Below are 16185 nucleotides of genomic sequence, written 5' to 3'. Positions count from 1 at the left end.
GGGGGGGGTTGTTAACATTTACAATGGGACTTTTAACAGTGCAGTCTCTGAGCATTTCCTTTTGATTAGGCCGGTTAAGCGGTTTTGTAATTATAATTGAAAAAGACATGCAGCAGAAAAAAAAAAAAAGAAAAGAAAAATCACCGCAACATCCACATCCATTAACAAAACCATAAAAAGAAACAGTGGATGATCATCACTCTTCTTCTATAAGCTGAGATCTGTGGTAAAACAGACTAGCATTCAATTAAGCACAGAAAAAAAAAAGTGATGAAGCAGAGTCACTTCAGACTGCTGGAAAATGTTTTAATGGGTTAATGCAGGCATTCTTGCAGACAACAACTTCATAATTTTTTCCAAAGTTTTCAACGTGACGCTGATTGACGAGTAATATCATCGAAAAATGATTCTACTCTCACTTTACAAAATCCTCCGAAGTGTCTGTCACACCACACTACATACAAGACGGACTGAATAACCATGACAATACCCCCCCTATTGAAACACAGAATAACATCGCCAGTAGAAGTGATGCTCAGCATCCTACAGATATCCAAGCATGTTAGAGGAACCTTTTATTCAATTCATGTACTTCTGCACAGATGTCGAATAATTGCAGAAAATAAGCTGTTAAAAGCAAAACTGGAACTTTTGACACTTTCTTTTGACAATAAAACAACCATGCATTAGTCTCTCCACTTTTAGTTCACCACAATATACTGAGCATATATATTTGAAAGTTGGCAATACTAAAAAGGAACAAATTTTCTTTTCTTTTTTTTTTGTAAGAGTTCACAGATGTATGATCTGGAATATGTAATTTGAATGGGAGACGGAGAACATATTTCCATAAACTTCCAATGTTTTCGTAGATTTGGGCCAAACAGACACTTTTTCATCTTACATGGATTGACACTTGCCTTCAAAATAGCAGATTACTACCCCCCTCCCCCTGACAAATACACAATAGAACACACTTTCTTGTACATTGGTCTTCTAAAGATGGTTCAATTGTCATTTACATAGAAATGGTGCCATCAATATGGGGCATACGCATATTTTCAAAAAGTGTAAAGAACTGACCTTGCACTGAGTGTTCATGCTTTTTAATGTCTAGTCACAAAACGGGCTAAACATTACAAATATATAATATTTCCCATTTAGTTAAACCTTTGTTACGTTCCTATAGAACTCCATATCAAAATGACTATACATGGGAACTAGTGCAACCTGGAGGAGGCCTGGTCTTTGTGACAAGGCAGGCACGGAGTAAAATAGACGAAGTGCTCTTGAGCAGCTCCAGAGCAATGGCAGATATATTAAGGCCATTTTGAAAATTACAGGAAAAAAAAAAAAAATGTAGAAGAGAACTTGGCTTGCTGCCCGCGCTAAACAGAGTTCAGCCGGGGCAGCAAAGCAAGCAACACCGATTGAATCAATTGTTTTCCAATCCACAGATGTCAAACTTCCAAGTGCCAGCCTCCCCCCCTCCCCCAACGTCTCTGGTCAGAAAGCTCCACTCCTCTTTATTCAAGTGTGTTCAGTTTTGGTGGAAATAAAAGAGTGGCACACTCACTAGTCCTTTTCTTTGTAAAAACCTCCATGCTTCACACCCTTCTTTATAGTCCAGGAGCAAAGTCGGGCAGTCAGGACTGTTTTAGGCGCTTCCTCGGTAGACCAAAGGGTGGGCACTGTGCGGAAGCCAGGGCACGGAAGGCTTCGGCTACCAAGTGAGGATGGGACTGGATCATTGACTTCCAGCCTGCGGTCTCCATTATGTCTGTGGCGTGACTGTAAGCACAGGCAAAGTGAAGTTAACACCAAGACGCCATGATCTGCACATTAAAAAGCAATAAACATAAATGAGATTGTAATGCAGGAGAGCGCTGACTCAGCAGCTGCATCTTCATCCAGAAAAGGACCAGAAGTGCTTTTCTTCACAAAGATAAACAGATAATTAATTCTAAGAGACGCATCAAAAAATAAATAAAAACAAAAAAATTTACGGTTTCAGCCTGGCCGTGATCAGTGATTGGTTAGCAAACACACCCTAAATTAATGCTAAAACATCGTCGTGGCAACACTAATCTTTTGTGTGAATGTCGCTATTGAGAGAAGAAAACCTAAAAGGTGTCTACTTTCATTATCACWTAAGTGTTTGGAAATTAAATCAAAGGAAGGTTCTTTTGAAAAAGAAAACATTTGATCAAGCTGTGAAAAGTGTTAAAGGACACTTGAGGCGGATAATGTGAATTCTGAACTAAGYGTGGTAAAACTGCTTTGAGTGTTTTGAGATCCGTGTTTTGAAATGTATTTAGAAAAGCTGGCAGCCTTTTCTAAATTTCAGTTAAGTGCTCTAAATTCTCTTGTGAATCCATCCAGCTGTCATTAATGCTAGCTCCGCTAACTGCTAAGGCTGTTTAAAAGTGCCAAATACACCTTAAATGTCATCTTTACTTCAAGAAAGTTAAATCCTCTTTATAAAGACTGATTTATCGGTCGGTGGGATGTCACCTCGGCACCTCACAGCTTTAMAGGAACCAGCAAAAGAAAAAGAGCCATCAAATTCTGCTCTATCAGGACCCACCACTGCATGCATAAAACAACCAAAATAAAGTCCTTCATTTCAAGGTGTCCTGAAACACTGCACTACATCATCGAACAGAAAAACTTGCTTTCTTTCTTTAAAAAATAAAACAAATATTCCTTTTTGCGGGGTTTATCCAAGTATGAGTCTATTAATAACTTGGATCCAAAGATAAGGGGCTTCAAACTGAAAAGGCAAACAGCGCTCTGTCTGCCTAAGCTAAAACAATGAATTCTAATGCATCTGGTAGGGGGAAGAGATAAGAGCGTGTTATTAATCTTGTGTCACATATATCAGCTAATTACATACTTGCTATTCCAGTTCTTTCCATCTTTACAGCCCAGCTGTCTCAGGACACTGCATCTATGGCAAGGAGATAAAAAGGTAAGCATTCAGGGCTGGTAAACAGAAATGGCAGCAGGAATTTATCACTTTGCCTTTTTTTTTTTTTTTTTTTGCAATACTTGCCTGTTGATAAAATCTATGGCTTGTGCTTTGAGTTGCTCGGCACTGTGCAAGTCAGCCAAGATGAGGGTGTCRGCCACATTCTCCACTGAAAGGCTGTTGCACAAGGCCTCCTCACACATGACCTTTAAACGCTCCAGAGCATACTGGAGTGGGGGCAGAGGGGGRAAACAGGATACAGCCGTGATTGAAAGGTTAGGAAATACATTCAGTTGGTTTAGGGATTTTATTATTTGAGACTGTCCGCAAATCTGTTTTCAGTTMAAATGTGCGTAGTGAACCTACGATCATTACAAAAAAGCTTGATTATACTCCTAATATTAGTAAAGAAAGATGAATCTTTTATTAATGAAATGACTGGTTCTGCCTTTCCATCAGCTRCAGTTGTAAAGGCAAACAAGTCTAAAACCTTTTYATTGTCTCCAGGAACACACCTTTCCATCATATGACAGATACAGCTAAATCACATGTTGCCTGTATGCCGTGTGCTTGCAACCACCGGTTGTATTCTGCCAGTAGGCTCCACATGGTGTTGTTACATGTGTAATGTGTCTCACAAATGTGCCGCATTTCCCCTGCGTTTCCTGTCTGTGTTACAATGAAACTGACAGAGATGAAAGAAGAGGCGCCGACTCCCAGAGCGCTCAAAGAGGTGTGTCCACAAAAACGCAGCGTCATCAAAACTAATCAGGCAGCAACAAATCATTACAATAACATTTAATATGACACAAGAGGTGCCTGTGCTACAAAAACATGTCAATAACATTTAATAATGCAATGCTTTGAGCAGAAGGCAGAAGATAGAAAGAATGCCTCCTGCTTAAAATGATCGGGAGTGTGCAATTTTTAAAAGGGGATAGAACACGTCATGTATTTTGCCTTATTTTCAACAGGAAACATGCTAAATTTCAGAATAAAATCATCTATTTGAACTAATTCAACAGGGGAAGACAACTAAACTTGACTATAGAGTTGTCAAGTTGCTTTATTTTCTAACTGTAGAATTAGTTTTTGTTTAAAAACTTAACTGTCTTCTGAGATTACCGTTTTTGCCAACTAGATGCGAGGCAGTGACTTTCAGATGCTGCTACAGGGAGTTAACACAACCCTTCCTCTGTGTACACAGGACAGCAAACAGTTTCAGAAATTGACAACCAGATGCWTTTTTGATTTTACAAATATCACGTTAAATTGAATCTAAGAATTKGCTACAACACAAAAATTACAATTTGATATACTAAAAGGATGACTTTCTTGTCAACTTGCTTTTTGCATGGCCTGCCTCACTTTCTGACAACTCCTGGTGGAATTATAAAAATTCCCAACTCTAGTGGAATAATTTCTAATTGAAAGTTTTAGAAAAATGTGACCTTTAATTTGAAGTTTTTATAACTGAATCATTTCTAAATTTTAAACTAACTTTTAATAAATTCATCAGTAGTCTAGGAGCTTGGAGTTTTCCTGGCGTGGGCTATGAATAACTTCCCTAGGGCACTTTTTCTAAAAATCCCCTTTTCTGAATGCTCCTGAACACAACCATGTAAACATTTAACAGGACAAGACTATGCATCATCTTACTGGAGAGCTGGTATGGCAGTCTGAGATGTGAATATTTTCCACATGAAATAAATACTTTTTTATTGTTATATTATGCTGCTATAAAAATATATAAGAATTTATTTTTAGGACCTTCTGCAGGGATGCGAAAACGTGCGATATGCATTCCAGGGTCAAATCCAYATTTTGTAGGTGTTGACCCATTGCATTAGAGTAATAATCTCAGCAGTCGCCAGTAAATCCAATGGGATATTCTAACCTATTTTACWTTTCTAGTGGAGCATAATTATGCTCAGGACTATATAATGCAAAATGTACTGTTTTATTAATAAAGATTTATTTTAAACTAGCAACTTTGTTTCAAGTAGAATCCTGACAAAGACGTCTTTAGAATAAGAGGCGAAATGTTTTCAAGCAACCAGTCGTCCTGTTTCCTTCTACTTAAGCGCTTAGATTTTTTACCCACTTCCTGGGTAACTGAGAAATTACACAAGTGTTCTTTGTGAAAATAAAAATACATAATTCATATATAATTAACGTATGTTTTTCCAAATTATTAACTGATAATCATCTAGAAATTGTGAGGATTGGCCATACTAAGGATTCCAATTAAGAAAAAGTTAAAAGGAAGATAATGATCGGATACAAATGGAGCTGACAAAGCCAACCTTCCACAGGTACTTACTTTATCAGCAGCTGCTAGCAAATTGTCTGCCATTTTTTCCAAGTTTGGCGCCTTCCCTGTATAAATGAAGCCCATCATTTCCCTAAAGACATCTGGATCCACATCACTGATGTCAACTCGATTCTGCAGAAGAAACAAAAAGTTTGTTTACTGCACATAAAATTATGTCATGGATTACAGTGCTTTGCAAAACTTTTTACACCCTTGATTTTTTTTTCTACAATCTGAACAACAAAGGTGATACACATTTTTTAAGTAGTAGAAAAAAAGAAATTGTATTTTTCAAAAAATATTTTTAAAAAAACGATGTGGGGTTTTTTTTTAAGACAGAAGACAGAGGCAGAAAAATACATAAAAGAAAGTGTTCTGATCAGATAAGACCAGACCTAGATGTTTTTGGCTCACATGAAGAGCATTATTAGTGTCAGAAACCTAAACAGCATGAGCACAACAAAGAAAAACAAATGGGCCAGTCAAAGTTAAGAGCTAAATTCAAATATAATACATGGAAATACTTTAATWTTTTTTTTTACAGTGAATCCTCATCAAACATGCCTTCTGAAGGCAAGGTTTTATTTAAATGCAACAGTCTAAATAGGGCTAGCAACATGCAACATGTGCATGCCTCGCTTTCACTGTCGTTTTTTTCTYCCACAAATAATGCACCGTTTCTTTTGGAGGATCACGTTAAATGTTTTGGGGGCACTTCAGTCCAAACAAACTGAAGTCTGACAGTATAACTTGACAAAACACAAAAAATTCTAAAAAGTGTGAAAAGAGGCACTGTAGAGCAAATACTTAAGCCATGTGGTGGGATTTTGTCCCCAAATGTAACAACACTTCCTGATTGCTAACACGGCTGCAGCATTTTAGCAATCAAGAAGSAGTTTGTGTATTGAGGACACGGGACAAGAAGTAAGTTGGTGCTCTTACCTTTTTACTTTCCTCCATTTCATGTTCGAACATCGCATTAAAGACCGGAGACCTCGCTGTTAAAGTAAACACAGAAATGAATAAATAAACTTTTATGCAAAAAGGATTAGTGCTTCAGTACACGTAAAGGTTTCTCTTTTTACTCCAACAATATCACATGCCTATTTCGCACATCTTTAAACATTTTCACTCATCTTCTCTCCTTTGAACAGATTCGGTTGGTAATACCTCAAGCCGGAGTTTCCTCCTGTACTAACACTCAAATGCTGTTGCTCACTTGTTAGTCACTCTGGATTAAGGCCCGTGTCCAATGAGCAGAGAAAATCTACATTTAACGTTCAGAGCGGCAAAAAAAAAAAAAAAAAAAAGAACTGCAGTGTAATTCCCATAATAGTCACGTTGTAAGCATTTTTCCTTGAACACTTCAGCAGCCACCATGTCTAATCGAGATAAGCGCAGAGAGCCAGGCTCTCAATCTCCCGGATCCTCCAGTCATCTGGGTCAAGCAGAGCCAAGCAGGAGTGAAGTTGTGGATTAGCAACCACTGCAGAACTGGGCCACAACAAATCAAGTCCAGCGCACAGAGCCTCCTTAGCCTCTCAGGTGCTTATGGCTCTCTACGAGAGGTCATCTACAAGAAGCATTGATGTCTTTTCTTTTTTTTTTTTTTTTTTTTAAGTGCCTCTTGTGACGCTGCGCTCCTGAATGTTGCGTGTCAGTTCTGATGGGGGATGAAAATGTCCTACCTGCAAGGATGGATTTGTGGGCTTTGAATTCTTGGCCTCCCACGTAGAGGCTGCAGTCTGTGAAGCGTGAACACTCCCACAGGTTCCCAAGGTCATCAGACAGCTGACATTCTGGTACTTTCAGCATGTTCATGTTAGACTGACCCGAAATGTTGACAGAGTCCTGGACGACACTTACCTGTACATGCATAACAGAAAAAGCAGCAACGTGAAGCATTCGGGTATTTATTTATATTTCAATTACTTCTTTGAAACCACAAAGAAAAAAAAAGACCAAACTCAGCAATAGATTAAGAAACAGAGCATATTAGAACAAAAAATTAGTCAACTTCTTACAAGGCTGTACAAACGTACTTATGTGCAAGCACTTATTCACATTTTCTACATTTACAACCACAAACTCTTTGTATTTCTTTGTATTTTATATAAATAATCCAACACAAAGTTATGCATGCTTGTCAAGTGGAAGAAATAAGATACATGGTTTTCAAAACTTCTTATCAATAAAAATCTACACTATGACGAGCTTTTTTTATTTAACCTTGCTGATACAGTTTGTTGTAAAACAATACGAATACGTTTCATTTAAACCACAAGAATTAAACTGCAATTCTCATGGGCCAGTGCTCTGCACTTCTTAGATGTACCTTTGCTTAAAACACATCAGATTTAAATAATCAATCGTTGATAGGACTCTAAAATATTTAGCCACATGTTGAGAAGGCAGCTGAGCCATTTCATCCAGGCGTGTTGGACTAGACGCATCTAAATGTTATTCTTCTTTGTTTCTGTGGAGGAAGCAGATCCCCACACAGCGTTGTGCCGTCACCATGATGTGTAACCGTGGCAACACGGCTCAGGGTAAATATGTAGCATTTTGAATATAAGCCAAAAAGTTAGATTTTGKTCTCATCTGATCAAAGGATGTTCTCCCACTATGTACTTATTTAGGATCCACATCTAGCTGCAGCTATGGTGCCTTTATGCTTACAGTGGTCCAGACATCACTTCATTACATCACTAAAACAATTTTTAGAAATTAAAAACAAAAACAAAAAAAACAACAACATTGAAGACAATATGGCACAATACGTGTGATTTTAGGTCAAACACATAATTAGCTAACGTAATATAGTATGTGTGTATTTTTGATAATACAGGTATTGTGCCAAGCAGGATTTTATCTCGGAGTCAAAGAGGCTGAGTAATAAAAAGCATGCCGCACCTTTTAGGTTTTATTCCACACACWCTGTAGTGGTCTATCAGTTGAAAAGATATTCCAGTTTGTGGTTGTAAGATGACAAAAAGTGAAAAGGTTTGAGACGCASGGATACCTTTGCAAAGCAGTGTACATATAATTTATGACAAGTCTTACTCTCTTTATAGAAAGTTGCGKTTTTTCACCTATCATGGCAGCATTAAAGCAGCTGCACTGACATCCAAGTGCCCTGACACCTCATTTAGCTTGTCCCTCGAAAGAACATTTTCCAACATACTCACTCTTCTTGACATTCTGAATTTAATTATTTTGAAAACAAGCATCAATTTAAATGTAAGATGTGAGAAACATTTAGCTCTGTAGAAGTAAAATGTCATTCAATGCAAATTTAAACTGCGAGCCATAATTCAGCATCTCTCAGAAGTAAACCAGCCATGACATAATTCTGCTACTCTTTCCATTAAAAAGGCGAGGCACTGGATGGAAAAATCAACACACACTTTTTTTTTATGTCTTCACAACACTCTGAAGAAATTCAACCAGAAAAAAAAAAAAAAACAAGAGCAAATCCGCTTAATTATTTGTAAAGATAAAACAGAACAAGAAAATAATTCAATCACATTTAGTAATTATTGACATGCGGCTTTGTTTTAAAGCCACATGGATTTAAAGTCGCAACAGCAAAACAACTTAATATAACATTTATAAAAAATAATAAAAAAATAGAATCACATTTACCTCACAGAAAAGTGTGAGCTTGTCATCAGGTAAGAGACCATTAGCTTCATCAAGGAGGAAATCTCTCCTTATAAATTTTTTGAAGCCCCAGTCTTTGCCTTGGACAAACCTATACGCTCTTTGGCTCTCTATAAATAGAAACATAATGTCAAGTTTTACAACATTCTTCAAACCTGCAGCTTAATAAATAACAAAAATAAATGTAAAGTTTGTATGAAAATATCTGTAATTGCTCCTACTCACCCATTGCTTTTGTTTCCTCTCTTTTAGCATTCAACAAAGAAAACTTAAACTTTGCTCTGACTTCACTTTTTGGACAACTAACAAGAAGTAAATACAGTGATAGATAATCTTTGCTTTCATCATCAAGTCCCTTTGGATTAACTCTCAGACACCTGGCACACAATAAAATAATGAAGATTAGCATGAATATATGTGTGCAATAGCCTTTTTATGGCCACAGAAACCTTAGACTGAAATTTAGAGTAAAATACTTTGATACTAACCATTTCATTTTGTCATTAGGGCCAGAAGAGAAGGTTGAACTCTTCAACACCTCTCCCATTTCTTCTCTGCAAAAACTAAAGTTGTTTATGGTCCACATGTAGGAAAACTTCACTACTTTGACCTGAAAACCAATAAAAAAAATCAAACAGATTAGGTTTTTTWATTATTTWAAAATTACTKAATTTTAGCAAATATTATGGATTGGAAGGTAATCAATTCAAACAATTACTTTATTTTACTGACAGATCCAGTTTCAATACAAAAATGTATTGTCCAATCAATCCAAAACAGACTCAAAGTCAATAACACAAACTCCAATTCGGTCCCAGTTATAAAGAAGTTTATGTCAAATGACAAACAGCGTTTTTACAGCAACCCTTCCCGTTTCTAGATAACTATGTGTTTCTATACACTGACATAGTTGTGTAATCTTTTATTACAGATTCTGTCRAATGCAAACATGAGTGTAGTTTAAGGKTGAAAATATAGAGTTGAGATGATAGATGTTAAAGACTGAAACAATAGAAATTTAGAAATTTACTAACACTTGAAATAATCCTCACATTAAAGCCCATACCACATCCTTACAAACTGCAGCAATGTTATCACCACTCAGGCTTTAATACAAGTTTCAAGTCCATGCTTAGTACCGGTTCTTTCCATTTTCACAGGTAAAACACAGGACACACACCTGCGAGCCAGTATGACAGAAACAACAACTCTACTTGAACAACGAGCGATTGATCTAAGGGCCTAACTGTGACTAGCTTGTTTATGAAAACTAAAGTCATTACATATTCATTCAAAGGAAAACTATAAAAGCAGAGCTGAAACACTGATCTGAACCTCAATCAAATGTTTAATARCATATGCTTCCACGCTACCGTCTGATAACATCATGAGTCACATCGTTCATACCGGACACTGCGCTGTATTACAAAATAACAACCATTTCCAGCTACATTTATTAACAGCATTTACAGCCACCTTTACATACATTACCAATCATTTTAATGTGGTAAGTTTTTTTGACACTTCATATAGCAGACCTTTTGAGTTAAATTTGTTACCATTTAGAAATGCTGGTAACAGGGTTGAAATGCAAGACAGCACTGGTAAGTCACTTGGTTTTTTTTTATCATAAAATAGTGTTTTTAAATTTGAAGGAGACGTCAATGGGTACTGGTCATTCTGCCCCTTTGCTAGTTTTGTTGCTTTATGATGCTTTTGATACAAAACAGAGCCATCTGCCTCCAGACGCTTCGTACTGACAAAACTTTGTGTGCTCTCTTTAACAACTGATGATTACCAGTAATTTATTAAATTACATTTAAGGATTATAAGAAATATGTTCATATTACTCCATAAAATAGTACTTGCATGCTCAAAACTATTATAGTTTGACCAGTGGCATTAATCTGTCAAACGTCATTAATCAGTCGACCCCAATGTACATGGACACAGAACTGTTTCTTTAATTTTAATAGGCTTAAATTGAATTTAAAAAGAGTATTCTGTAGTGGCTTTCCAATTAAAACAAAAAACAAAACAACAACAACAACAAAAAAAACAATTATAGTAATTTCCCAAGTCAATTAAAAACGTGGAATAGAGCCAGAACTGGAAGCATGTGGGCATTTTACAGAACTTGGGATAAGATGCCTTTTTAAAATTTAATTTAGTATGTTGGTTTGTCCTTCTGCAATATAACAAAATGAATTTTATACAATTTCTGATAAACTTAAGATAAATATCCATATAGCATTCAGGGTGTCCTATAATATGAGCTAATTCCATGCCAACAATACAAGCTGCCCTATTAAACCTACATGAATGCATTTCAAACTAAATCATTTCTCATCAATATGATGCCCAAAAGAGATAATTTAGTAAATGAATTTATTTCTGTACCTGTGTGTAACACCAGCTCTCTGCCACAGGTCCACTTGACATCTCCCCAGGAGGAGGAGGGGTGGGAACCCGTGACATCACTGGCTCGGATGYACCACTCACTGACGTCCTTAAAGCTCTGACAGTTTCAAGAGAAAAGAAAACACAGTGTTATATTTTGATTGTTGAAAGACAAAATACTGCCTCCATTTCTACCTTCATYGCTATGTCAAAAAATATCTTTGGAGTCGGAAACAATTCATTTCACAATTCAACACTCGACAGACATGTTTCAGATTCTAGCATCTCTTGATAACTGAAATATTGTCCTTTATTTACTGTACAGACTTATAATATGTAGTGTGACAATGGCACCATGACAATGTTYTTATTGCTCCGGTGTTTATCAAAAGTGAATGAATTAATTTAGTTATAGTCAATTCATTAAAATCAATTATTTTCCTGTATTACTTGAATTAGTTACTGCAAAACCCCAATGGAAAGGACCATATAAATAAAATACCTTGAACTGTACAATATTTTTTTATATTGTAAATTTACCCYGATGTTTTTTTATTTCCTTATTTTTTCTTTTACATGAATGTTTCCATTAGTTTTCACCTTWCTGCTGGCACATCAGAATTTGCACACTGAGACCTAAAAAGACATTCCTACTCTACTCTACAACAAATTGCTGCAATKATATCAATCGTATTTTATAATGAATCCAAATGTCTAAATTATAGTAAATCMAACACATAGTAATTCTGTTTTTGTCATTTATAGACACTAAGTTAAAGTGTTGTTTAGTTATTATCAGTCTATCTCAAGTTYCTTGATGGAAACATTGTTTATGGCAACTTTTGATTTTCTGGTTAAATTTAGCAACAAACCCATTTAAACTAATTTTAAAAAGTTAAACACACAGAAAAGCCTTTTTCATACAAATATTTCTGAATCATTACAATAATCTTCCTAAAAGTGTAACAAAATGAATCAAATCACAATCACAGCTAACTTACWCTATGACTGGCCTGCTGCCCAAAGTTAAACATGCAGAGTGCAAGATAATTTTGGTATTTATCATCAAATACCACATTTTTGACAAKACAGCCAGTTTTGGAAGATTTTAAACAACATTAATTGGAATTTATCACAATAAATCAAAAGTCTTGTAAGACGGGTTTYGTGATAGCRATATGGTGAATGCCCATCTCTTTATCAGGTTTTTAACGTGAGGAAAATCAGTTTAGTAGTAAATAAATATTAGAAAGGTCACGGCTAAACAAGCACATTGAAACGGACCCTGCAGAGAGCATCGACGATATAATGATTTTACTGTGTTCATTAAAAACACTACAAGCTAACAACAAATACTTTTTGCAGGAAATGAGTTTCTGTAAAGTCCGCCTGAACTTTAAAAACAGTGTTACTCAAATACTTACATACTCTTTGTGTACATATTATTCAGGTGGAAATATTTACAGAAACTTGCTAACATTTTGCACACAAYGAAAGAATGACGTACATACTGTCATAATCATAATTGAATTAAAATTAATTTGAGGAAAACCTTTGGACATGCCACCTACACGTTCAACAAATGAGGTGAAAAGATTTTTTTTAAAGATAACACTGGTACTTCAGCAGACCAGAAACATTTGAACAGATATTTTACAGACTTCAAAGATTTTGCAGGCCAGGACAGTTTTTGATGAAAGTATCGTGCAAAGATAAAGGCAAAATCTGGCAGTCACACTAGTGAAAATGTACTGCTGCTAAATCGTTCAATGCACAACAAYGTTTCATAATTTGACAGTCCACAGAAAATTACCAAAATTTTAYGGGGTCATGTTATACGTTCTAATCTGATCAAGAATGTTTAGAAAAACACTATGAACTAAAAAAGCTTATACTACTARCTAACACTAAACAAGATAACTAAAAACAAAAMAMAAARKGKTYCMAMMWYMRGRMMWYMAWKRMCMWKRARRAAMMAARAAATTAGCCTCTGYTCTSTGTGTGAACTGCTGCTGCTCTAATTAAGATTYAACATCTATTTCCACAGCAAAACTGAAACTGAAATTTCCACTTAGTTCATCTTAAATATGCCACACCCAACTCTTCAAATTACCTCCAAAATCACATGAATTTTAAGCCCCATATCACTGATACGAGTTTCTGAAACATCTGACTGTAAATGTTTTACTAATAACAGCCATTTATGTTTGCTTGCTGTGATAACTTATTGACTATACAGTCTAACGTGTGTCTACGTCATAAAAGTCATTGTCAAGTCACTGCTAATAAGGTACAGCAAGGCTTTAAAAATTAACAGCTTCAAAACTGCAAATTGTACACCATGCAATTTGTATATCAAAGTCACTTTAATGAGACGTGACCTGGAGAGAAAGTCCTGGAGTTTTCTGCAGCTCTACCTAGCAAAAAGTATATCGGACATAACCCTCCCTCATCTGCTACCGTGTGCTGCTAATCCGCTAACTTAAAGAATGGTACTTCACATTTCCCATGCTTACAACAAGCTACCAGAGCAGAAAGCTCAGCTAACTATTCAGCAAACTTAAATCACATTTTATGCTCGCCAAGTACTTTGGAAATATTAAGAAATTGAGCAAATCGTCATTCTGTTTCTTTGCTTCAGTGTATGTATCAAAATATTTTTTTATAAATGATCCCTTATATATATTACAGATCAATATTTTTCATTATTTTTGCGCAACTCCAAATATTTGTCGCTTTTGTGTTTTAAATGTAAATAATTTATTCATGTTGCACATTTCTGTGTTAGGGATTATGTGAAACATTGTGGTATTTTTACTCAAACTTATAATGTGGAAATCTCAGCATGATACCTTTATGCCAAGTGTTTAACTTGAGCAGCTCCTTTAGTAATTATAAATTTCACATTTAAGTTTACATTTCCTGATTATGCATTTTTTTTAAATACAAGAAAATATGCAATACCAAGCAAAGCAGAACACTTTGATGATGTACAAAACACTAACATGTTTTGCATGTTCATTTGAAATAGGATTTGCCAAACACTAATGAGATCTCATACTCAGAATACATGTATTAGCATGCATAGGCTTGCTACTCAAAATCTGTTTTGAGTATGTTGCAGTACCTGTACCCCAAAAGYACCTACAAAATCTGAGTCATGCAACATGAGGAATGAATGAAAAATGTTTGCATCACCTTTTGAATTCTTGAAAGATGTAAAATATGGAGTTTTTCCCTCTATGTATTTATAGAGTCCTTCATTGTCCCATCTTCCTGTAAGAAACAAAACAAATATAGATTAGGGCAAGCAAACGATCAAAAATAATGCTGTATAAAAAAAACTAGACTGTCAACAAATCATAGCAATATCTACGAAAAAAAGCCAYGAACAAAACGAACTAAAAACTTACACCATTAAAATGTATACCCCTCCATTAAGTTGAACGTTAAGTTCAGAATTACTGCTACAATATTAAATATGGACGTWTGCTCAMGTCAGGAAAATCTGTTCYACACTACGAGTTATAGAGAACTGAAATAAACTGGAATATTTCATCTCATGGTAAACATAGTTTTGAAAAAGAAAAACGCTCTAGTGAAATCAATTTGMTGAACTCAAGAATTCAGTTTGGCTAACACGTTAGCTAGAGTTTTGCAATAACGCCAAAACTGCAACAGAGGATGCAAAGCGGACAAACATTTTTCTAGCATCGTTGCATTATCTTCAACTGCTGTTACTAAAGTTGCGGAACAAAGCTCACAATTCTCGATATTCAGGATGTAAAAACGAGTGCGACAAAAGATGAAAAGAGAACTGTTAGCGAACACGGGTTTCAGTTAGAACAGTCATTTCCGATCGTCATCTACATGGCTTCACTGTTCAGTTATTACACATTTAACCCTGCTTAAGAGTTGTTCAAAAACGATATTCAGAACTAGACGGAGAGAAAACATGATGTAMTAAACGGTACATATTTGGCTAACCCAAGCTAATGTTTCCACTAGCAAGATTAACTTCACTTTAGCCTTCACAGTGCAAATGTAGCGAATTTATCTGCTCACGAACCATCTGTAAGCTTCACTTTGCTATGTTACTCCTCGCTTGTAACACAATCAAATCAGGGATGCRTCAAGTTAAGTCAGGAAGATGATGTTTGGACTCCGCAGTAGCCGGTGAAAACAAAGGCCCTACACTGATCCCAATGACAGGATGCTAACCAGAAGCTAATGTAAATCCTCACGCTCTGTTACTGGAAGTAAAAACAACATCGGCTAACTAGCAGCTAGCGAACGGCTAATCCTTCTCCCTCCTGTCTGCTTACAAAAAGTTTAAAAAGACGTCGTAATGACGTACCTTTTAATTTTATACTCCCATATATATCGAATAAAACATATAGCTTTGTGTTTTAATCGCTCCTTCCACCGTGCGGCACTTTGGACTCTTTTTCATTCAGTCTCTTCACAAGGTTTTCTTTGTCCAATTTATCTGTGCTAGCTTACAGTTGTCTAGCTGGCTTGTAGCTTCTCGGGCTAGAAAATATAGGACATTGCGCATGCGCGAAGTTTAGGTAACGTTCACAGACTGGATTCCTCTAATGTGGATACATAAAAGCGGCTCTTTTATTATTCAGATCAGAACATTTAGTTCAATAATTTAGTGTAGCTTCTAGCTTTTAAAATTAAACAAAGTCTTGATATTTGTCCAGAAGATACATGTACACACATGTGAATAGGGTAACTATTAAATTAAATAAAAATAAGTAAATGAAATACCCCTTTATTCAACACAATATGACCATTTGAGCATCATAATTGGATCATAGCAGATTATCAG

The 16185-nt window shown here is 35.9% G+C and overlaps 1 protein-coding gene across 2 annotated transcripts; it reads right to left on the bottom strand.

Annotated features, from left to right (window-relative positions):
- Positions 1 to 285: 285 nt before the first annotated feature.
- spopla (speckle type BTB/POZ protein like a) lies at positions 286 to 15891 on the bottom strand. Of its 2 annotated transcripts, none has more exons than XM_008403029.2 (12): positions 15706 to 15891; positions 14547 to 14624; positions 11349 to 11466; positions 9437 to 9558; positions 9174 to 9325; positions 8931 to 9058; positions 6974 to 7151; positions 6228 to 6283; positions 5295 to 5417; positions 3056 to 3198; positions 2897 to 2950; positions 286 to 1791 (listed from the first exon to the last, which is right to left on the bottom strand). In XM_008403029.2, exons 3-12 carry the CDS (start codon positions 11424 to 11426, stop codon positions 1647 to 1649), a joined length of 1179 nt encoding a protein of 392 aa, XP_008401251.1. In that variant the 5' UTR covers positions 11427 to 11466; positions 14547 to 14624; positions 15706 to 15891; the 3' UTR covers positions 286 to 1646. The 2 variants fall into 2 exon arrangements, with proteins under 2 accessions (XP_008401251.1, XP_008401259.1); XM_008403037.2 differs by lacking the exon at positions 15706 to 15891 and adding an exon at positions 15418 to 15592.
- Between the last annotated feature and the right edge of the window lie 294 nt (positions 15892 to 16185).

This window comes from Poecilia reticulata, linkage group LG2 (assembly GCF_000633615.1).
Source record: "Poecilia reticulata strain Guanapo linkage group LG2, Guppy_female_1.0+MT, whole genome shotgun sequence".
Taxonomy (NCBI): domain Eukaryota; kingdom Metazoa; phylum Chordata; class Actinopteri; order Cyprinodontiformes; family Poeciliidae; genus Poecilia; species Poecilia reticulata.
This window is presented reverse-complemented; position numbering and strand designations above follow the sequence as displayed.